Below are 23,502 nucleotides of genomic sequence, written 5' to 3'. Positions count from 1 at the left end.
ACTGTGTCATTTATCTGGGAGCAACAATCTTCTATCACAGAACATTTGAGCATGTCCCCAGACCATGCTACCGACGAACATTTCAGAAAGAATGTGAGTCGTAGTCAATGATATACCTATTTGCATAATACCTGAAATACATAAACATTTATCTCATGTATTGATACTTTTATGGAATGACCTGATGTGTGACTGTAGACAGTGTTGGTGATATGCGTATTAACTCGTAATAACTCCTTTATGATGTGATTACTCAGAGGTAGGCTTACAGAGGCTGACTGAGCACCATTTTCCCTAGCAGAAGACAGCCATACATCTCTGCCAAGGTCATGAGCTAAAAAGTTGACCATACCCCTTCATGCAAAAGCAGAAGGGAAGGGCCAATGTTGAAGGGGGAGGTTTTACTATTTTCTAGCAAAGGCCTCGCGGGACTGTCAAACTAGCAGTTGCTGTGTGGCAGAGAGAGAGGGGGTGAAGAAAGAAGAATCAAAACATCCCGACCATCCCGACACGAGAAACATTTAGGGGAAGCTGCAAATAAATATATAGGCCTAAAACGCTGAGACGGCGACAAAGGGAAACAAGGTTGTCGTTTATAATTATTGTGGAATGTGAGCTGTTAAAACGTTGCCAAATTATTGATGCAACTTCTCGCAGCTCTTTAATCAAGTTACTCCTCAGTTTATGTTTACAAATACATCTGGTTTTGATTTTTAGAACAAGTAAAGAATGCCCGGCTTTCATCAACGCAAATTGCTGTTTAAACAATTATATTTTTGATCCATAATTTTGAATTTGGAAGCGTTCTTCCAACCGGTGTAGCTACTTCAAGAATCAAGGAAAAGTGATACAGGGAAAACAGAACCTATTTGGTCGTTTTTGCCGGTGTCGTGCTCGAGGAATGGCACTCCGTGTAGAGGCATATGCCCAATTGCTGTTGCTCGTGTTGGCATTGGACCTGAGCGTGCAAGGAGCGGCGCCACAGTATCAAAAACCAGAGGTGAGTGAGTCATAGCCTGCTCTTGGGAGGTCACTCGAAAGTAAATAACAGGGATTGATAGTTTGTTGCTAGATTCCTCAGAGTTAACGGCTACCCTGGAGCGATGGGGGTTATGTGCCTTGCTCAAGGGCACAGCGACATATTTTACACCGTGTCGGCTCCCGGAATCGAACCCGTAGCATTTCAGATTACTGGCACAACGCTAGGCTAACCACGTGGCAATAACTATGTAAAAAAATATATATATGCATTGTGATGTTTTAACCTGATATATAGCAATGGGCCCTACTGTTAACCTCAAAAGCGCAAATAACTTATTCTTATCTTAAAAGAGACAAATTGGTAATGATTGCAGAGAGAGACACGGTCTGTCAAGCAGTAAGACTTTTCATTTGAGTAAGTAAATGGTTTAAATTACGCAAAATAAGCATATATTTTAAACTGTTTACACATTTATAGTCCAAATTGATGATTCAAAATAGACGTTTTGAACAGATATTTTGATCAATTTCACCCATAGCCAATTTGTATAAACATTTGTGTATTATTCATTTAAAGTGTTGTGTTTCTGTCATACCCAGAGCTGAGAAATTGAGCTAATCTGATATTTTTAAAATATTTTTAATTATTTCACTTTTATAGCCTAATGGTATGACCTAAGATGTCAAACCTATTTGAGCGATATGCCATCAGACTTTTGGGACTCTATAGTCTATCAACTCAGTTCCAACTGCATCTGAAACATCAGACTCTCCACTTGATATAGAGACATTGACTGGAAGCTAAATATGTATTTACATTTAAGAGTTATTTTTGATATATAGTGGCTGCCATGTTCCCCAGGGGCCAAATCTGGGGTGGCTCCATGCCTATATCTTTTTGGGGTACATACATCGACCTTTGTGCCAAATCTGGTGCTTTTATCACAACTTTTTTCAATTGAGTTCACATTTTCATATTAGCCAGCTTAGCCACACACCACTAGTATACACAATAGATCATTTTGAATTCCTCCATATTAACACAGAAATCATGGTAAATTGGGGTTTTTGGTTGGTAACAAGTTTTTGAATTTGCTACATTTCTGACCTCATGGGTTCAGAAATGTACCCTTGTTGGCGCTTTTAGGGTTAAAAAGTTGTACCCCAAAAAAGCAAGGAAATAATTTCCCAGGTCTGGGATGTCAGACTGTCAGTAGAACTGGGGGGATGTGGGATGGATCTGACCTCAGCTAAAGGACGCAGACCACAATGAGGATGGCTCACATGACAACATTTAGAAATGCTGAGGAGGCAAAATAAAAGAAAAAGAGAAGAAGGCAAATGGGGAGAAATACCATGGTCTCTGTATTGTGGTCAGGTACAGAGGCACTTTCTGAAAGGATAGGGGATTTAGAGTTGCGGGTAGGACCCAACTTCAAAGACATGCGGAAATATAATTGTTGACATCTGTCCTGAGTTAGGGTTGAACTGGGGGAAGGGAGTTTTACAGAGAGAAGGGCTGTGTCTGAAGAGATGATAGTCTGATGGTCAGCAGTGGAGGAGGACTCACCAGCGGTCAGTATCCCTAGCCAGAGAGATATGAAGTTCCTTTGTTTCGACTACAGGAATTCACCATCATGTTAAACCCCAACGCACCCCATACTCCTACTGACAGACATCTATCATTTATGAAAACAGTCAGCTAAATCATGTCACATGAAGCTCTGACAACATCACTGTAGATGTCAAATGTCCTTTTGATGTTTTTAATCTGACTGCTGGCGCCTGAACTGTAATCTGAGCATACTGTAAGGGGCCTGAATTGCATTTCCAGCTGCGCAAATGGAAAGAATAATTTATCTACACCAGGGATGGGAAATGGACTTTTTCCAAATAAAAAAAACTGAAACTCAGTCGGGAATAGCAGAATACACAAGGTGCAATTTTGAAATGTGATTGTGCATCAGCTGTTTTTCTCTTGTTATATCAGTCAATGACAGTCACTCAATTAGCCCATGTCAGCTGAAATTTTTCAGAATGGTGAATTAGTCTAGCGGCAAGTGCTTTTAAATAAAACTATACTAAATATATATTAACGTCACCAAATAATTGATTAAAACACTGTTTTGATTAAAACATTGATTAAAACATTGTTTTGCAATGAAGGTCTAGTAGCCTCAGCAGCACTCTGTAGGGTAGCACCATGGTGTAGTCGGAAGACAGCTAGCTTCTGTCCTCCTCTGGGTACGTTGACTTCAATACAAAGCCTAGGAGGCTCATGGTTCTCACCCCCTTCCATAGACTTACACAGTAATTATGACAACGTCCAGAGGATGTCCTCCAACCTATCAGAGATTTTGCAGCATGAACTGATATGTTGTCCACCAAATAAAAGGGTAAGAGAATGAATCTAGTACTGAAAGCATAAGCTACAGCTAGCTAGCACTGAAGTGTATAAAATGTGGTGAGTAGCTGACTCAAAGAGAGAAAGACAATAGTTGAATAGTTCTGAATAAATTAATTTATTCCAAAATTTCTGGAGAAGCAGGAGAGAGAGAGAGAGAGAGAGCTATCTATATTTCGTAGTGTATATTTTTCTCACTGTCAGTTACTTAGCTAGCATCGAATGAAGCTAGCTAGTTTTGCCTACTCAAACACCTGGCTCAAATAGAGAGGGATGCTATGTTAGCTAGCTGACTATGGCTATCCAACACTGGAACTCTTCCAAGGCAAGGTAAGCTTTTGGTTTTATAAATGTACTGCCACCGGGGCCCACCGGTGTAACTGCTGAACTGCTTGTTGCTGACTACACTGTACTGCATGATTGTAGTGGGTTTACTAACACGTTAGTTCTAGTAACTATGTTGACTATGACATGACAACAATGTAGGCAGTGTGTAGCGCTTAGTGCTCATTATATATGAAGGTATGGCTTGGAAACGCTTTTTTGAGTGGTCACAGACAGCTGATGTGTTGTGCAATGAAGTCCACAAGAAAAGGGGAAAAGCGAGAGGAGGAGAGCGCGTAGATATATGCTAGAAGGAATTACACATACAACAAGCCGTTTGAATGTGGCTGCTATGAAAGTGAACTGTATGTGAACAGGAGTGTATTCATTGTGCCGATTCTGTTGAAAAACGATTCTTAAACGGATGCAAAAGGAAAGAAACGGGGATTAACATACCTAAACCAGAACTACATTTTGCTTAGGGCCCCAAAAAAGGCTAGGGCCGACTCAGACTGCGTGTGGGGGTATGGATGTGGGTATGCAGACCCGTAAGTCACTGCAGTCCCTCATGATGAGTTTAGATTTTTTGTGGCACCCACCTCCATCAAAGTTGCCCCTCCCTGACCTAGATTAGACTGTCAATTTAGCAGAAAGTAGGCTGTTAGGTCTCTCAGAGGGAACTGAAGCGCTGATAATTGTTACATCTGCTCCTGCCACACCCTCTACTGCTCATCCTGTGTCTACTTGACCCGCCGCAACTCCCCCAGTGCTCTCCCACTCTCCCTATCTCTCTCTGTGTGTGTGATTGTGTGGGCGGAGACAGGTGTGCTGCAGTCAGAGCAGATCCCCACCAGCTGCAACCTGTTCCATAATTAAGACCTCTACAAATACTAAGTCCTGCCACTTCCACACTGCCAGATCACAATCTCTGCTCAGTCCGTCTACGTTTCTAGCCATTTGTTACTATTTAGATCCTGTTTTCCTTTCCTGACACGGTTTTCCTCTCCGCTACAGTTTTGCCCGCTCTGACTCTGGTCCCTGTCTCCAGTCCCACGTCTCCTGATCCTGCTACTCCGCTCTTGACTCCCCCACTCTACTGCTCCCTTGGATTCCACTCCGGACCTGCTTACCCTGTCCCAACCACTCTCACTCCAGCCTCAGCCTCCGTACCTGGTTTCCAGCAACCCGCCCGAGCTTCCCCTGGCCTGCACTCCATCTTCCCCCTGTGTTTCAATAAATAGCTTCGTTACTTCATTCCTGTCTTCTTGTCTGAGTCTGCTTTTGGGTTTCCCTGTTCCACTCCACGTAACAATCATGTCAGTCAACAAGTTTGCCATTTAGACAGATAAATCAGTTTTTTACTTTAGAAGCAAGTGAAGAATGCGCAGCTTTCATCAATGAAAATGGCTCTTTAAACAATTATATATATTTATAAACTGGGCCTTTACTACCCGGGCCTTTCTTTACTTTGCGGGTGTCATGGTCGAGGAATGGCACTCCGGATAGAGGGAATACCCGACTGCTGTTGCTCATGCTGGCATGGGACCTGAGCATGCAAGGTGCCTTACACAACTCTTGGGAGGTCACTTCGAAGAGAAATAACAGGGATTGTTGGCTTATTGCCAGATTCATCAGAGTTAACGGCTACTCTGGAGCGATTGGGGTTATGTGCCTTGCTCAAGGGCATATCGACATATTTTTCACCTCCTGGAATTGAACTTGCAACCTTTCCGATTACTAGCACAACGCTCTAATCGATAAGCTACCTGCTGCCCATTTGAACACAGCAATCCATTTTGAATAGTTAGAGGGGCAATATCCTCTGAAACTATGCATTGTGATGCTCTTACCTGATATAAAGCAATAGGCCCTACTGTTAACGTTAACCTTAAAAGTGCAAAGCTTTAAAGTGCCAAATTGTTAATGATTGCAAAGAGACAGTCTGTCGTCCATTAACACTTATTTTTGTAACAGTCAAATGGTTTACATTCTGCAAAATAAGCATATACACTATACAGTACCAGTCAAAAGTTTGGACACACCTACTCATTTAAGGATTTTTCATAATTTTTACTATTTTCTACATTGTAGAATAATAGCGAAGACATCAAAACTATGAAATAACACATGGAATCATGTAGTAGTAATTTTAGGCTCTTCAAAGTGGCCACCATTTGCCTTGATGACATCTTTGCACACTCTTGGCATTCTCTCAACCAGCTTCATGATGAATGCTTTTCCAACAGTCTTGAAGGAGTTCCCACATATGCTGACCACATGTTGGCTGATTTTCCTTCACTCTGCGGTCCAACTCATCCCAAACCATCTTAATTGGTTTGAGATCTGGTGATTGTGGATGCCATGTCATCTGATGCAGCTCTCCATCACTCTCCTTCTTGGTCAAATAGCCCTTACAAAGCCTGGCGGTGTGATGTGGGTCATTGTCCTGTTAAAAAACAAATGATAGTCCCACTAAGCACATACCAGATGGGATGGCGTGTCGCTGCAGAATGCTGTGGTAGCCATGCTGGTTAAGTGTGCCTTGAATTCTAAATAAATCACAGACAGTGTCGCCAGCAAAGCACCCCCACACTATCACACCTCCTCCTCCATGCTTCATGGTGGGAACCACACATGCAGAGATCATCTGTTCACCTACTCTGCGTCTCACATGAAGCATGGTTGGAACCAAAAATCTCAAATTTGTACTCTTCAGACCAAAGGACAGATTTCCACTGGTCTAATGTCCATTGCTCATATTTCTTGGCCCAAGCATGTCTCTTCTTCTTATTGGTGTCCTTTAGTAGTGGTTTCTTTGCAGCAATTCGACCATGAAGGCCGGATTCACAGTCTCCTCTGAACAATTAATGTTGAGATGTGTCTGTTCCTTGAACTCTGTGAAGCATTTATTTGGGCTGCAATTTCTGAGGCTGGTAACTAATGAACTTACCCTCTGCAGCAGAGGTAACTCTGGGTCTTCCTTTCCTTTGGCGGTCCTCATAAGAGCCAGTTTCATCACAGCACTTGATGGTTTTTGCGACTGCACTTGAAGATACTTTGAAAGTTCTTGAAATGTTCTGCATTGACTGACCTTCATGTCTTAAAGTAACGATGGACTGTCGTTTCTCTTTGCTTATTTGAGTTGTTCTTGCCATAATATGGACTTGGTCTTTTAACAAATTGGACTGTCATCTGTATACCACCCCTACTTTGTCACAAAAGTGAATGGCCTTACTGAAGAGCTCAGTGACTTTCAATGTGGCACCGCCATAGGATGCCACCTTTCCAACAAGTCAGTTCTTAACATTTCTGGCCTGCTAGAGCTGCCCCGGTCAACTGCAAGTGCTCTTAATGTGAAGTGGAAAAGTCTAGAAGTAACAACGTCTCAGCCGCGAAGTGGTAGGCCACACAAGCTCACAGAACGGGACTGCTTCTGGAATCAATGTCAGCACAAGAACTGTTCGTCGGGAGCTTCATGAAATCACCATGCACAATGCCAAGCGTCAGCTGGAGTGGTGTAAAGCTCACTGCCATTTGACTCTGGAGCCGTGGAAACGGGTTCTCAGGAGTGATGAATCACACTTCACCATCTGGCAGTACAACGGATGAATATGGGTTTGGTGGATGCCAGGAAAACACTACCTGCCCGAATGCATAGTGCCAACTGTAAAGTTTGGTGGATGAGGAATATTAGTCTGGGGCTGTTTTTCAAGGTTCGGGCTATTAGCCGATTCCAACAGGGCTAAGTCCCTTATTTCCAGTGAAGGGAAATCTTACCGCTACAGCATTCTAGATGATTCTGTGCTTCCAACTTTGTGGCAACAGTTTGGGGAAGTTTTCAGTATGACAACTTTGTGGCAACAGTTTTCCTTTTTCAGTATGACAATTCTCCCGTGCAAAAAGTGAGGTCCATACAGAAATTGTTTGTTGAGATTGTTGTGGAAGAACTTGACTGGCCTGTACAGAGCCCTGACCTCAACGCTATTGAACACCTTTGGGATGAATTTGAACGTTGACTGCCTACAGTGCGTTCGGAAAGTATTCAGACCCCTTCCCCTTTCCACATTTTGTTACGTTACACCCTTATTCTAAAATTGATTCAATAAAATAAAAATCCTCATCAATCTACACACAATCCCCATAATGACAAAATAAAAAAATGTTTTTTTTAAAGATTTTTTATATTTAAAACCCCCAGAAATACCTTATTTACCTAAGTATTCAGACTCTTTGCCATGAAACTCGAAATTGAGCTCAGGTGCATCCTGTTTCCATTGATCATCTTTGAGATGTTTCTACAACTTGATTGGAGTCCACCTGTGGTAAATTCAAATGATTGGACATGATTTGGAAAGGCACACACCTGTCTATAAGGTCCCACAGTTGACAGTGCATGTCAGAGCCAAAACCAAGCCATGAGGTTGAAGGAATTATCCGTAGAGCTCCGAGACCGGATTGTGTCGAGACACAGATGTGATGACGGGTACCAAAACATTTCTGCAGCATTGAAGGTCCTCAAGAACAAAGTGGTCTCCATCATTCTTAAATGGAAGAAGTTTGGAACCACCAAGACTCATCCTAGAGCTGGCCACACATTTATAGTCAAAATGTATGTTTCAAAATAGATGTTTTTGTATGTTTGGACAGATATTTTTTTTTTCACCCATAGCGACTTTATTATAAACATGTGTGTGTTATTAATTTAAAGTGTTTCTGTGATACACAGAGGCTGAAAAATTGGCAATTGAGCTAGTCTGGTATATAGCCTACCGGTATGACCTAAGATGTCCACGGATATGGGCCATATGTTATTTGGGCGCCAGTGCCATCAGACTTTTGGAACGCTATAGTCTAACAACGCTGTTCCAATTGACAGCTTTTCACTGTTTCTGTTCTACATTTGGGGTAACTCACCAACAAACCAAATATAATACTACTGGTAATTTGAGTGACGTTTGGCCATAATCTTTGCACCAGTACGCTCACTAGTATTTAGAGAGAGAGATAATACCCTAAAATAACAGTAAATCCAGATCTGCAGGTCTGTGTAATAGCCAATTAGCTGGTAAAAGACCATAGTGCCAGACAGAGCATGGAAGGTAGGTGTGTCATATTTTGTGGCCTCAGGGAAAGCGAGAAAGTGGGCAGAGGATTTCCTCTTTGCTTGACAACACCTTGTATTGGTCTCACTGTGGCAATACGCCTACAGCCTGACAATACACAAAGCGAATGACACAGGAAGGTGGAGGAAGGCGGAGGGTCAGCCAGTATAAAGAGGGAACCAGTCTGATGGAAATGTGAATGAGTGGGAAATGACGGAAGGCAACAGGAAGGAGAGAGATAATTAGAGGGAAGGAGGTCATACCCACAAGAAGGAAGAGAAAATAAGTAATTGTGATAATGCAATTTGGGAACACAACAGTTTAGGTTTATGAATGGTGCAATTAGGCTATACCCAGTGGGACAGGATGTTAATCATAGGTCACAAATGCATAGTACACTTCCGCAAGCAGGACTGCTGGGTACAAACATGGCCACCAGCCTACATCCCAGGGACCAGGACAGTTTCCTGACCATATGACCTGAACAGGAAATACTCAGGATCTTAGTTATAACCTTTGATAGGTCATCCATTCATAAAAAAAACTTCTGGACCCAATTGTTGATAATGATACGATAATGAAGGAGATTAAACTTTGACCATCTCCTCCATTTTCTTGTTTTTGCTTTTGAGCAGAGCATTCTCTGTTTTGACGAAGTACAGAGATGCAAACAGATTGGCTAATGCTGAAAGGACTTTGGCGTCATTGGGATGTTTTTCAGATTTGACTTCATCTGTTGCTCAATCTTGTTGACGTTGGCTGGCTAGAGGACTGTTTTCTTAGACAGCCAATGGCAATTCCATACACACTTAGGTAGAGAATAGTCAGAGGTCAGGGAAGCTTATCAATAACATCCACATAATGTTGCAACACCACCCAGACACACACATTTATGATTAATGACTCTGATGATGTGTGTGTGTGTGTGTGTGTGTGTGTGTGTGTGTGTGTGTGTGTGTTCTGATTTGTAATAGTGTGTTCAGTCACTCCTAAACCAAGTGTCTTGTATGGGCCAGATCATTGTATATTGTGTATTTAGCTATGCGCTATGAACCTTCTTTCTCATGATCAGCTGTTATGTTTGTGTGTTGGGGCACACTAAATTGATCAGTAATCTGGGGCACACTAAATTGATCAGTAATCTGGAGCACACTAAATTGATCAGTATTCTGGGGCACACTAAATTGATCAGTAATCTGGAGCACACTAAATTGATCAGTAATCTGGAGCACACTACATTGATCAGTAATCTGGAGCACTGAGACATATTTCCTGTAAAGCGCCTTCACTGTCGACCAGAGTTTTATTTCCATTGGCACAGAGCAAACGGAGCAACTGACTTAGTTTTTTCTTCTCCTTTGAAATGTAATTCAGTCATCTTTCTCTATTTCTATGCAGGGGCGCGAGTGCACGCACATGCACGCACACACATCCTTCGAACTCTCATTTTTAAGGCCAGGGAACATCCTTACCTCTAAAATGTGTAGGCCTATTAGTTTGTTACTTTGTTTGTGTAAAAGTCTACATACTAGGTCTGACTCACTCAACTAAAGTAAATAAAGGGACCACTCTTTAGGCTTCGGTGATCAAAACTGCTACAGTCAGAAGTAGTGAAAAACACTTGAAATATGTTTTTTTTTATGGACCCACCAATGGGACCATATATGGGAGGAGTGGGACTCACTAGGCTTATGGTTGAAAGAAGTGTTCAGTGTTACTGAATGGCTCTTTTGCACGTACATCCATTTTAAATGCAGCCTAACGACATACACTATGGAAGACCCAGATGAAAGACGAACAAAAGGTATAGTGGCCTGAGAAAGAGCTGCTGTGGCCTTATACCATGCATAGAATTGAAAGTTGTCCTGAAACAAACTCTTCCTCCAGACATGTCCTCCCACCTCCATTATATTTAAACCATCATAACCCATTAATTACACACTTCGCCACGGCCCTCTCTTTCATGATGCTCATCGACCTCTCTCCCCCTCACTCCTTCATACGGATTTACAAAACTGTCACTGTCATTTACAAAACTCACACAATACACTGAGTTTCCCCCACCCACACACACAGTATAATGAAACTGCTGACATATAACTGGAGTACATTTTGATACAAAGAAAATGCTGAAATGACATAATTACGAGTTAATTAAAAGTGTTGTTTTTTGTTCATATATTCATTATGTTCCTGGAACATGTACAATAACCTACCAGGCAGTAACTGTACACTAACGATGTACTGACTGTGCACTGGGTGTGGTTGTTCACAATTATTTACCCTCAGGCCTCTGGGTTTTCCGTAAGATAAAAGAGTGGGAGGAGGAGTGTGGAGAGAAGACGACAGAGAGACGGGAATGGGGGGAGGGGTTTTGACTTTGGTTTGTATGGGATCCCAGAGAAGTTCTCAGTAAAATAACTGACTGACTGTGCTGTTTCACAATACACTGACACTGTTAAGGCAACAAAAGAGCTGAATAGTTGCAGGTCAAACATGCAGCCAAACAATCCATATTTTAAAGTTGTGAAAAACACTTCCTGGGTGTGTGCTCACTTCTTCCTAGCTTATTGACAAGGTTCAAGTCAGGGTGTGTTCAGTAGAGAATATCAGATAGGTGGGTCTCAGGTTTACCTACCTTATTTCCAACTCCTGTTTTTTGGGGGGGGGAGGGGGGGGGGTTAGAAAGGGCAGAGCTGAAAATGTATGAGAGAGGTTTGGAACCCAGCCACTGGATCTGCCACAGATAAAGAGAGGGAGGCACCAGAGTTTGATGAGCTTCCAGGGAAATGCAAGGTCAAATATATACTGTAATCATCCGACCCCTTCTCTAGTGTAGCCCCAGACACTTCACAAAGAGAAGCCTGGAAAAAAGAGGCCAGTCTAGATCTATAGTGATGCAGGTTCAAATTTTACCTACAGTATGTTTTTAGTTTCACTGTCACAAGTTTTGTCTACCAAGATTTGGGCTTTTCCCTACAAGGGCTTGAGTGAAATCTGAGCTGTCTTTGTATGGTGCCATTTTGTCCTGGTTTGGTTTCAGTGTGTCAGCTTCAGTCAAATTGGCCTTGGTTTCATCCATCTGGACACAGCCACTGAAGAGTACTGTTTATGTTTGAATACTTTTATAGTTACTCATTGGAATGGCCATCGCCTGTCTGTGGACCTTGTGCTTCTCACGCAAGCCAAAACATATGAAAACATAAATTGGAAGATTCAGTTGAAGTCGGAAGTTTACATACACTTAGGTTGGAGTCATTAAAACTCGTTTAACAACCACTCCACAAATTTCTTGTTAACAAACTGAAGTTTTGGCAAGTCGGTTAGGACATCTACTTTGTGCATGACACAACAAAACAAAGGAGATGATCGTGGACTTCGGTAAACAGCAGAGGGAGCACCTCCCTATCCACATCGACGGGACAGTAGTGGAGAAGGTGGAAAGTTTGAAGTTCCTCGGCGTACACATCACGGACAAACTGAAATGGTCCACCCACACAGACAGCGTGGTGAAGAAGGTGCAGCAGCGCTTCAACCTCAAGAGGCTGAAGAAATTTGGCTTGTCATTAAAAACACTCACAAACTTTTACAGATGCACAATCGGGAGCATCCTGTTGGGCTGTATCACCGCTTGATCCGCCCACAACCGTAAGGCTCTCCAGAGGGTAGTGAGGTCTGCACAATGCATCACCGGGGGCAAACTACCTGCCCTCCAGGACACCTACACCACCCGATGTCACAGGAAGGCCAAAAAGATTGTCAAGGACTGACATTGGAGTCTATTGGAGGTGTACTGTGCCTTGCGAAAGTATTCGGCCCCCTTGAACTTTGCGACCTTTTGCCACATTTCAGGCTTCAAACATAAAGATATAAAACTGTATTTTTTTTGTGAAGAATCAACAACAAGTGGGACACAATCATGAAGTGGAACGACATTTATTGGATATTTCAAACTTTTTTAACAAATCAAAAACTGAAAAATTGGGCGTGCAAAATTATTCAGCCCCCTTAAGTTAATACTTTGTAGCGCCACCTTTTGCTGCGATTACAGCTGTAAGTCGCTTGGGGTATGTCTCTATCAGTTTTGCACATCGAGAGACTGAATTTTTTCCCCATTCCTCCTTGCAAAACAGCTCGAGCTCAGTGATGTTGGATGGAGAGCATTTGTGAACAGCAGTTTTCAGTTCTTTCCACAGATTCTCGATTGGATTCAGGTCTGGACTTTGACTTGGCCATTCTAACACCTGGATATGTCTATTTTTGAACCATTCCATTGTAGATTTTGCTTTATGTTTTGGATCATTGTCTTGTTGGAAGACAAATCTCCGTCCCAGTCTCAGGTCTTTTGCAGACTCCATCAGGTTTTCTTCCAGAATGGTCCTGTATTTGGCTCCATCCATCTTCCCATCAATTTTAACCATCTTCCCTGTCCCTGCTGAAGAAAAGCAGGCCCAAACCATGATGCTGCCACCACCATGTTTGACAGTGGGGATGGTGTGTTCAAGGTGATGAACTGTGTTGCTTTTACACCAAACATAACGTTTTGCATTGTTGCCAAAAAGTTCAATTTTGGTTTCATCTAACCAGAGCACCTTCTTCCACATGTTTGGTGTGTCTCCCAGGTGGCTTGTGGCAAACTTTAAACAACACTTTTATGGATATCTTTAAGAAATGTCTTTCTTCTTGCCACTCTTCCATAAAGGCCAGATTTGTGCAATATACAACTGATTGTTGTCCTATGGACAGAGTCTCCCACCTCAGCTGTAGATCTCTGCAGTTCATCCAGAGTGATCATGGGCCTCTTGGCTGCATCTCTGATCAGTCTTCTCCTTGTATGAGCTGAAAGTTTAGAAGGACGGCCAGGTCTTGGTAGATTTGCAGTGGTCTGATACTCCTTCCATTTCAATATTATCGCTTGCACAGTGCTCCTTGGGATGTTTAAAGCTTGGGAAATATTTGTGTATCCAAATCCGGCTTTAAACTTCTTCACAACAGTATCTCGGACCTGCCTGGTGTGTTCCTTGTTCTTCATGATGCTCTCTGCGCTTTTAACGGACCTCTGAGACTATCACAGTGCAGGTGCATTTATACGGAGACTTGATTACACACAGGTGGATTGTATTTATCATCATTAGTCATTTAGGTCAACATTGGATCATTCAGAGATCCTCACTGAACTTCTGGAGAGAGTTTGCTGCACTGAAAGTAAAGGGGCTGAATAATTTTGCACGCCCAATTTTTCAGTTTTTGATTTGTTAAAAAAGTTTGAAATATCCAATAAATGTCATTCCACTTCATGATTGTGTCTCACTTGTTGTTGATTCTTCACAAAAAAATACAGTTTTATATCTTTATGTTTGAAGCCTGAAATGTGGCAAAAGGTCGCAAAGTTCAAGGGGGCCGAATACTTTCGCAAGGCACTGTACCTGTGGATGTATTTCAAGGCCTAACTTCAAACTCAGTGCCTCTTTGCTTGACATTATGGGAAAATCAAAGGAAATCAGCCAAGTACTCAGAACAAAAATGGTAGACCTCCACAAGTCTGCTTCAACCTTGGGAGCAATTTCCAAATGCCTGAAGGTACCACGTTCATCTGTACAAACAATAATACGCAAGAATAAACACTGTGGGACCACGCAGCCATCATATCGCTCAGGAAGGAGACGTGTTCTGTCTCCTAGAGATGAACGTACTTTGGTGCGAGAAGTGCAAATCAATCCCAGAACAACAGCAAAAGACCTTGTGAAGATGCTGGAGGAAACAGGTTCAAAAGTATCTATATCCACAGTAAAACGAGTCCTATATCGGCATAACCTGAAAGGCTGCTCAGAAAGGAAGAAGCCACTGCTCCAAAACCGCCAGAAAAAAGCCAGACTATTATTTATTTCACTATTTCTTTTTTTTTTCTTCTTTTTTTCTTTTGAATTTATTTTTTTTGAATTTACTTTTTCTCCCCAATTTCGTGGTATCCAATTGTTGTAGTAGCTTAACACAGTGCGCATCCAACCCGGAAGCCAGCCGCACCAATGTGTCGGAGGAAACACCGTGCACCTGGCAACCTTGGTTAGCGCACACTGCGCCCGGCCCGCCACAGGAGTCGCTGGTGCGCGATGAGACAAGGACATCTCTACCGACCAAGCCCTCCCTAACCCGGACGACGCTAGGCCAATTGTGCGTCGCCCCACGGACCTCCCGGTCGCGGCTGGTTACGACAGAGCCTGGGCGCGAACCCGGGGACTCTGATGGCACAGCTGGCGCTGCAGTACAGCGCCCACCACCTGGGAGGCCCTGGATACATTATTTCTGACTTATCTGTGGTGTATTCATTCTTCAACCATTCAGGACGTTTTAACATTACAGCCTCTTCCTGTTCCATGTTTTAGGTGTGGCTGCAGCAGTATGGCTACCTGCCCCCAGGTGACCTGCGGACACACGCTGCCCGTTCCCCTCACTCCATCACCACGGCCATCGCAGCCATGCAGAGGTTCTACGGCCTGACCATCACCGGCTCCATTGACCCCAAAACTGTAGAGTGAGTGCCTCTCACGCTAAACAACTGTTGCAAGTTCAGGACCATACTATCCTGTTTGTAGGACCAGGAGCTTATAACTTGGCCGTTAAAAACAAATGGCCTTACTTGTGTGAAATCACTGATTCAGGGTTATTGTAAACAAATTCCGGTTTGTGTGACTAGTCCCTGACTTGTGTTTGCCAGGGCAATGAAGCGGCCACGCTGTGGAGTTCCAGACAAGTTCGGGACTGAGCTGAAGAGTAACCTGAGAAAGAAGCGCTACGCTATCCAGGGCCTGAAATGGGATAAGACTGATCTCACCTTCTGGTAAGTTATCCCTCCAACTGATCTCACCTTCTGGTAAGTTATCCCTCCAACTGATCTCACCTTCTGGTCAGTTATCCGTCCAACTGATCTCACCTTCTGGTAAGTTATCCGTCCAACTGATCTCGCCTTCTGGTCAGTTATCCGTCCAACTGATCTCACCTTCTGGTCACTTATCCGTCCAACTGTAGTGTAACAATGAAAAGAAGAGCCACAACGCATATGGTGAAGTCATGTAAAGTCATACTAATCTTAGCCAGATTTTCTGAAATTTCCCAGTGATTTATTATGTGGTAAAATGAATCACTGTTTTCCCCGTCTCTTCTCTTTACTCACTTCATTTCTATATTTTTCTGTCACAAACTGTGCTCTTCTCTCTCTAACGGGGCTCCCTCTCTCCCTCTTAGTATACAGAACTACACCCCTAAGGTGGGGGAGTATGAGACCCATGACGCTATCAGGAAAGCCTTCAAGGTGTGGGAGAGTGTGACCCCTCTACGCTTCCGGGAGATCCCCTACAGTCACATACGGGACAAGGTGGAGGACTTTGCCGACATCATGCTCTTCTTCGGTGAGGGTTTCCATGGCGACTCCAGTCCCTTTGACGGCGAGGGGGGTTTCTTGGCACATGCCTACTTCCCCGGTAACGGCATAGGGGGAGACACACACTTTGACTCTGCAGAGCCTTGGACGGTCGGCAACAGTGATCTGTCAGGTGAGTGACCTCGAGTGTTTGGAAGAGGGAGAGGAATGTTTTGATGGGAAATTCACTGGCGGGATGTCAGATTCAATCTGTTGGGAGTTGCCATGCTCCCTGGGCGGTTGTGAGCGGCAGGCCACAAAAACACATCATCAGCAGGCCCCGACGTGTGTGTTTTGAACTTATCCCCAGGGCGTGTTTGTGTGGGGAAAATGCATAATATACAGTTTTTTCTTCTTTTGGTTTTGATGGTGAGATAGAGGCCTGCTATTTACCACAGGGATATCTTGTCAATGCTTTAGAAGTTCCCAGCCAGTTCAATTTGAATAGTACTTTTGCTATACATGCACACATACCATTGTTATAACAAGCTTGAATTTAATGGGACAATTTAATGTGATGGTGATGACATAGTTCTGTTGGTCTTAGGTAATGACGTGTTCCTGGTGTCGGTACATGAGTTGGGTCATGCCCTGGGTCTGGAGCACTCCAACGACCCCTCTGCCATCATGGCTCCATTCTACCAGTGGATGGAGACAGAGAACTTCCAGCTGCCTGAAGATGACCTCAGGGGAATACAGCAAATCTATGGTGAGCACAGGCTAAGAGAAAATTCATTATAATTACTGTTAGTTGTTATACTGTATCTAGGCTATAACTAGGGCGCAAAGTTCATTTGAGTCAGATCACGAAAAAAAATGAAGGGCCTAGGTATTGATAGTAGTAGAGGATTACATGTATTACTCTCTCCCTCTACCGTGCAGGGGGTAGATCAGGTGGTGGCCCCCGCCCTCCCCCACCTAGCCCACGCTCCCCTCACCACCCACCCAAACCCACTCACACCCCATACAACCCTCGCTTTGGCCCCGACATCTGTGAGGGACACTTTGACACCATCGCCATCCTCCGAGGAGAAATATTTGTCTTCAAGGTACTTCATTACAGATATGTATAGCTGAAATGAGCTTTGTCGTTGTATGTATATTTATAAACTGGGTGGTTCGAGCCCTGAATGATGATTGGCTGACAGCTGGGGTATATCAGACTGTATACCACGGGTATGACAAAACATTCATTTTTACTGTTCTAATTACATTGGTAAGCAGTTTATAATTACAATAAGGCACCTCAGAGGTTTATGGTACATGGCCAATATACCATGGCTAAGGGCTGTGTCTAGGCAACCCTTAGCTGTGGTATATTGTTCATATACCACACCCCCTCTGGCCTTATTGCCTAAATATACAGTACCAGTCAAAAGTTTGGACACACCTACTCATTCCAGGGTTTTTCTTGATTTTTTCTATTTTATACATTGTATAATAATAGTGAAGACATCAAAACTATGAAATAACATCATGTAGTAACCAAAAAAGTGTTTAACAAATCTTCATATATTTTATATTTGAGATTCTTCAAATAGCCACCCTTTGCCTTGGTAGCTTTGCACACTCTTGACATTCTCTCAACCAGCGTCATGAGGTAGTCACCTGGAATGCATTTCAATTAACTGATGTGACTTGTTAAAATTTAATTTGTGGAATTTCTTTCCTTCTGAATGCGTTTGACCCAATCAGTTGTGTTGTGACACGGTAGGGGTGGTATACAGAAGATAGTCCAATTTGTTAAAAGACCAAGTCCATATTATGACAAGAACAGCTCAAATAAGCAAAGAGAAACGACTGTCCATCATTACTTTAAGACATGAAGGTCAGTCAATGCAGAACATTTCAAGAACTTTCAAAGTTTCTTCAAGTGCAGTCGCAAAAACCATTAAGAGCTATGATGAAACTGGCTCTCATGAGGACCGCCACAAGAAATTAAGACCCAGAGTTACCTCTGCCGCAGGGGATAAGTTCATTAGAGTTACCAACCTCAGAAATTGGAGCCCAAATAAATGCTTCACAGAGTTCAAGTAATAGACACATCTCAACATCAACTGTTCAGAGGGGACTGCATGAATCAGGCCTTCATGGTTGATTTGCTGCAAAGAAACCACTACTAAAGGACACCAATAAGAAGACGAGACTTGTTTGGGCCAAGAAACACGAGCAATGGACATTAGACCAGTGGAAATCTTTCCTTTGGTCTGAAGAGTTCAAATTTGAGATTTTTGGTTCCAACCACTGTATCTTTGTGAGATGCAGAGTAGGTGAATGGATGATCTCCACATGTGTGGTTCCCACCATGAAGCATGGAGGTGGTGGTGTGTTGGTGCTTTGCTGATGACTCTGTCTGTGATTTATTTAGAAATCAAGGCACACTTAACCAGCATGGCTACCACAGCATTCTGCAGCGATACGCCATCCCATCTAGTTCGCGTTTAGTGGGACTATCATTTGTTTTTCGACAGGTCAATGACCCAACACACATCCAGGCTGTGTAAGGGCTATTTGACCAAGAAGGAGAGAGATGGAGTGCTGCATCAGATGACCTGGCCTCCACAATCACCCGACCTCAACCCAATTGAGATGGTTTGGGGTGCGTGGGAACCCAGAGTGAAAGAAAAGCAGTCAACAAGTGCTCAGCATATGTGGGAACTCCTTCAAGACTGTTGGAAAAGCATTCCAGTTTAAGCTAGTTGAGAGAATGCCAAGAGTGTGCAAAGCTGTCATCAAGGCAAATGGTGGCATCTTTGAAGAATATAAAATATATTTTGATTTGTTTAACACTTTATTTGGTTACTACATGATTCCATATGTGTTATTTAATAGTTTTGATGTCTCACTATTATTCTACAATGTAGAAAATAGTACAAATGAAGAAAAACCCTTTCCAAACTTTTGACTGGTACTGTATATATATATATATATATTTAGTTTGTACAGGTATTATCCATGTCTCTCTCTCCTCTAGGATAAGTGGTTCTGGAGAGTCCGTAACAACGCAGTTCTGGACGGATACCCAATGCCAATAGGCCATTTCTGGAGAGGCCTGCCATCAAACATCAATGCTGCTTATGAAAGGGATGATGGGAACTTTGTATTTTTCAAGGGTAAATCTGTCCTTACTCTTTACTCTATTACCACCCCTGCATAATACTATTCTATAGACCTTTATTTGAACATTTATTTAACTAGGCATGTCAGTTAAGAACAAATTCTTATTTACAATGACAGCCTACCAAAAGGCAAAAGGCCTCCTGTGGGGACGGGGGCTGGGATTTAAAACATCTATATATATTGTACAAAACCCACATCATGAGAGGAGAGACACCACAACACTGCATAAAGAGAGACCTAAAGGCATCAAAATACCATGGCAGCGAGACATGACAACACAGCATGATAGCAACACTACATGACAAGAGCATGGTAGCAACACAACATGGCAGCAGCACAGCATGGTAGAAGCACAAAGCATGGTACAAACATTTTTTGGGCACAGACAACAGCACAAAGGCAAGAAGGTAGAGACAACAATAGATCACGTGAAGCAGCCACATCTGTCAGTAAGAGTATCCATGAAGAAGATATATAGACATATAGAAGACATTGTAATTCTTACTGAGGAAAACCACTCATTCAGATTCTATCTCTCTCTGTGTAGGAGACAGGCACTGGGTTTTCAAGGAATCTATTCTGGAGGATGGTTATCCCAAGTCGCTAAAGGAGATGGGCAGTGGTCTACCCAAAGACAAAATAGATGCCGCCCTCTTCTACACCCCCACCGGCAAGACATACTTCTTCAGGGGAAACAAGTAAGTCTCTTTACATCTGAATGTCTCTGTGTGTTTGAATACATCAACATGACATGACTGAGTGGAGTGGAAATGTAGAAACACTAAACCAAAGAATGTTGAAAACGTAACATTATGACATTAACTATTGTTCCCTGAAGGAGGGAAACGAGATATAACATACTATGGGTAGTCGCACTCTCGCAAATTTGGTTGAAGAATCTACAATCATGTACAATGAGTTATAGCCTGTACCCCGACATCATTGTTCGCATTACCCAGGGCGACACTGCGCTTGAGCGCCATTAGTCAGAGGAGGCAGCGAGTCTCCCATAAAGCGTCATCTGAGGCCTCATGGACTTGGAGAAATATATATATATCTCCACCACTCTTGACAACCTTGTGTCTGAATGTGGAGGGACCTGTTTTATTGAACTCACATGTGGAATACCCAAAAACAATGGGGTTGAAAAAATGTGTTTAGGTGCAAACATTTGCCTGAAGCCCGGTCCACTCTGGGTTTGAGGCTTCGTCCATCCGTGACGTACCCAAATTGGCAGTGCCACTTAGTGGTACTGTTGTGACCACAGGTTTTTGGGGAGGCTGGTAAGTGAGGACGATCTCGTGCCATCCCCAAGCTAGTTGCATGGGGGCTGTCACCTTCCAGCAGGACCATCTCTTACCTCGCCTCTGGAAGTGGGGTGACGCTTGTGTCAGGCAGACAGACTGGCATTGTGCCTGGGAACCAGAACGGTCTGACCTGGTGCTGGGCTCGGCCCCCGGCACAGCCTGCTTAGCTGAAGGAGCTCCGCCTGCCAGCCTTCCGGAAGGTTCCCCCTCCGGCATCCCGAATGAACCTCCAAGGGAGAAAAACGTGCAACGCCTCTTCCTGCTTCTTTTTGGCCTCGAACCGGGCCTGCATATCCTCTAGGGCCAAACCGAACAACCCTGTAGGAGAAATCAGCTCATTGAGATGCTTGCTAATTCCCCAAATAAGTACTGCCACTTTTGCTCGTAAGAGGTCGCTGACATTTGAGTTAAAGATGTCAAAACCAGCGATGAGAATCACAGAAATGCTACAATTATACTATTCATTGCACATTGGTTATCCTGCTGAACTTAGTTCATTAAGAGGCTTCGCTAAAAAGAACCAGAACATAATTCTGTCTCCGGGAGGCTTTGTCTTTCACTGGCCCACCAAGCTTACATCTCATAACTCAGACCACACCAGCTGAGCAGCCACATCTTTGGATGAACAATAGACTTGTAGGTGTGTGTCAGCACAGACCAGAGGTTTGGAGATATGCAGATGCACTCATGTTAAACTGAAACATGTCTGTCTCTCCCCATGTTAGGTACTATCGTTACAATGAGGACTCACGCTCTGTGGACCCTGAATACCCCAAACCAATCAATGTGTGGCAGGGCGTCCCAGACAATATTAAAGCTGGCTTCATGAGCAGAGACCAAGGTAACCGTCCCGTGTGTTTTTGTGTCTGTGCATGGGTGCATGCAAGCGTGCAGCGTGAGTCTTTTTTTATGTCCTAATCTAAAGAAAACAAATGTTTTTTTTTGTGTGTGTGTTTTCTCAATGGATAAAGTTATCCCAACTTTGTATTTCTTATTTTACATCTTTATCTCCCTACTGTTTTTGGCTCTCAGGACACACCTACTTCTACAAAGCCAATAAGTATTGGAAGTTCAACAACCAGAAGCTTCGTGTTGAGCCTGGATTCCCCAAGTCTGCTCTTAAAGACTGGATGGGTTGTCCAGAGGAGGACCCCAAGACCGACGGAGGAAGGGGGGGTGGAGGACATGACCGGGAAGACAGAGAGGAGGATAGAGATGAGACAGAAGTAATCATCATCGAGGTGGAGGAGGAAGGAGGATCTGGCGGAGGGGCGGGTGCGGCGGCAGTGGTGGTTCCCCTCATGCTGTTGGTGTGTGTGATCCTCACTCTGGGGGCACTGCTGTTCTTCCGCAGGTATGGCACCCCACGCCGTCTCCTGTACTGCCAACGCTCCCTACTGGACAAGGTGTAGAGGGGAGGAGAGGGAGAGGAGAGAAAGGGGGGAGAGAGAGGAGGTTGATGAGTTGAGAGGGGCTGTAGGGGAGAGAAGAGAGCAAATAGAGAGTAATACTAGTGGAGATAAAAAGAGAAGTCTGTGGACCTTGAATGAGGGTTAGCCAGAGCCAAGATATACTTGTTAGCTATGGCTAAAATATTCCTACCACTACCAACTTAAACATGGAGGAGATTCCTTTTTCTCTTCCACTCCCACTCTTTTCTGCCATTTCTGTCCCCTCTTCTCTTCCCTCCTTTCTCTCTCGTTCTTTCTGTGGTTGTTGACTCCAGCTCTTCGCTGTTTGTTTAGCCTTTTTAAATGTCCTTTTTTTTAGTGGGTGTCGTCAGTGTTTGTGTCCTTGCGAATTTCAGCTTTGAACATGACTATGTCCAGTGCCTCCATCTGCCCATATTTAGTGTCGACTGTGTCAAAGAATGCAATCGGCATCATTTCATGTCGTGTGGATGTTCTGCTCCATGATAGTACATGACGCTAGATTCTGTCAAAGCCTTTTACCCATTAAGCGTTGTCTCCTATATCTCAGTTCTATCACATGAACTATGAACTGTCTAAAGAGAGGGGGTATATATCAGATAAGTCTATTCACTAAACACTCAATGAAACACGAAAAGTGCTGCAGTCAATGCGCGCCCCCAGTCCATCCTTACCACAATTTCATATCTGGATATTTCAGAGAGCCAGTATTGAACATAAAAAAATGCCAAATTATACACCTAGTGTCCCTTTGAAGCATATATAACACTCATTTGAAAGCTGAGCAGTTTGTCTGTGTCATTAATATTCCTTTATGTCATGCAGTGTTTTAGTGATTATTATTATTATGATTATTATTATCCAGGATGTTGTCATCATTATTATGTCTATTACTATTGTTATTGTTGTTCTCCATGTATAGAATGTGTTTGTGTACATTGTCATTAAATGTCCTGCTGGACAGGGAACTACATTTTGAAAGTGGCCTTAATTTTATATTCATTTTGGGGGAAAGTGAATGGGATGGGGATATTATTTTTGAAACTTGATTGTTTTTCCGTCTCAATGCAATAAATTGAAGATATGGAAATGACTCCTTTTTGTCAATGCACTTGTTTACAGTTCTCAATTCATGGTGCTGTTTTTTTTTATTTTTCAGGGATGAGAGGGTTTACTAGTAGTAAAAACAATAATAATTATATTAATTTTTATGATAATAATGATAACTATCGGAACTATTTGAGTGAGATTGTGCCTGTCTTTTTCACTTTTACACTTTTCTTTCAAATAAAATGTTTTGAAAAGTTCGAGCTATATCTGTTATTTATTTTGGTTTTCAGAGCTAAGTGGTCAGTCACGTGCACGCACAGTCACACACTCAGAGGCACTTTAACAAACGACATTGTAAAAACAAAAG

At 43.1% G+C, this 23,502-nt stretch overlaps 1 protein-coding gene across 1 annotated transcript; it reads left to right on the top strand.

Annotated features, from left to right (window-relative positions):
• Positions 1–284: 284 nt before the first annotated feature.
• Positions 285–23,392, top strand: LOC110508483 (matrix metalloproteinase-14). Its single transcript, XM_021589022.3, has 10 exons — positions 285–1,000; positions 15,195–15,343; positions 15,527–15,649; positions 16,054–16,361; positions 16,776–16,937; positions 17,111–17,277; positions 19,203–19,341; positions 19,896–20,046; positions 21,381–21,496; positions 21,688–23,392. Exons 1-10 carry the CDS (start codon positions 902–904, stop codon positions 22,065–22,067), a joined length of 1,794 nt encoding a protein of 597 aa, XP_021444697.1. The 5' UTR covers positions 285–901; the 3' UTR covers positions 22,068–23,392.
• The last annotated feature ends 110 nt before the right edge of the window (positions 23,393–23,502 follow it).

This window comes from Oncorhynchus mykiss, chromosome 28 (genome assembly GCF_057628025.1).
Source record: "Oncorhynchus mykiss isolate SJ-2025 chromosome 28, ASM5762802v1, whole genome shotgun sequence".
Classification (NCBI taxonomy): Eukaryota; Metazoa; Chordata; class Actinopteri; order Salmoniformes; family Salmonidae; genus Oncorhynchus; species Oncorhynchus mykiss.
The sequence above is the reverse complement of the archived record's forward strand: the minus strand, read 5'-3'. Positions and strand labels throughout refer to the sequence as shown.

What these genes read in the sequence shown, in the direction of transcription:
- LOC110508483 (XM_021589022.3), top strand. Translation starts at nt 902, where the DNA reads ATGGCACTCCGTGTAGAGGCATATGCCCAATTGCTGTTGCTCGTGTTG. An exon ending in CGGCAACAGTGATCTGTCAG is followed by an intron (nt 16,362 to 16,775) that starts GTGAGTGACCTC and finishes TGTTGGTCTTAG; the next exon opens with GTAATGACGTGTTCCTGGTG. An exon ending in TACTTCTTCAGGGGAAACAA is followed by an intron (nt 20,047 to 21,380) that starts GTAAGTCTCTTT and finishes TCCCCATGTTAG; the next exon opens with GTACTATCGTTACAATGAGG.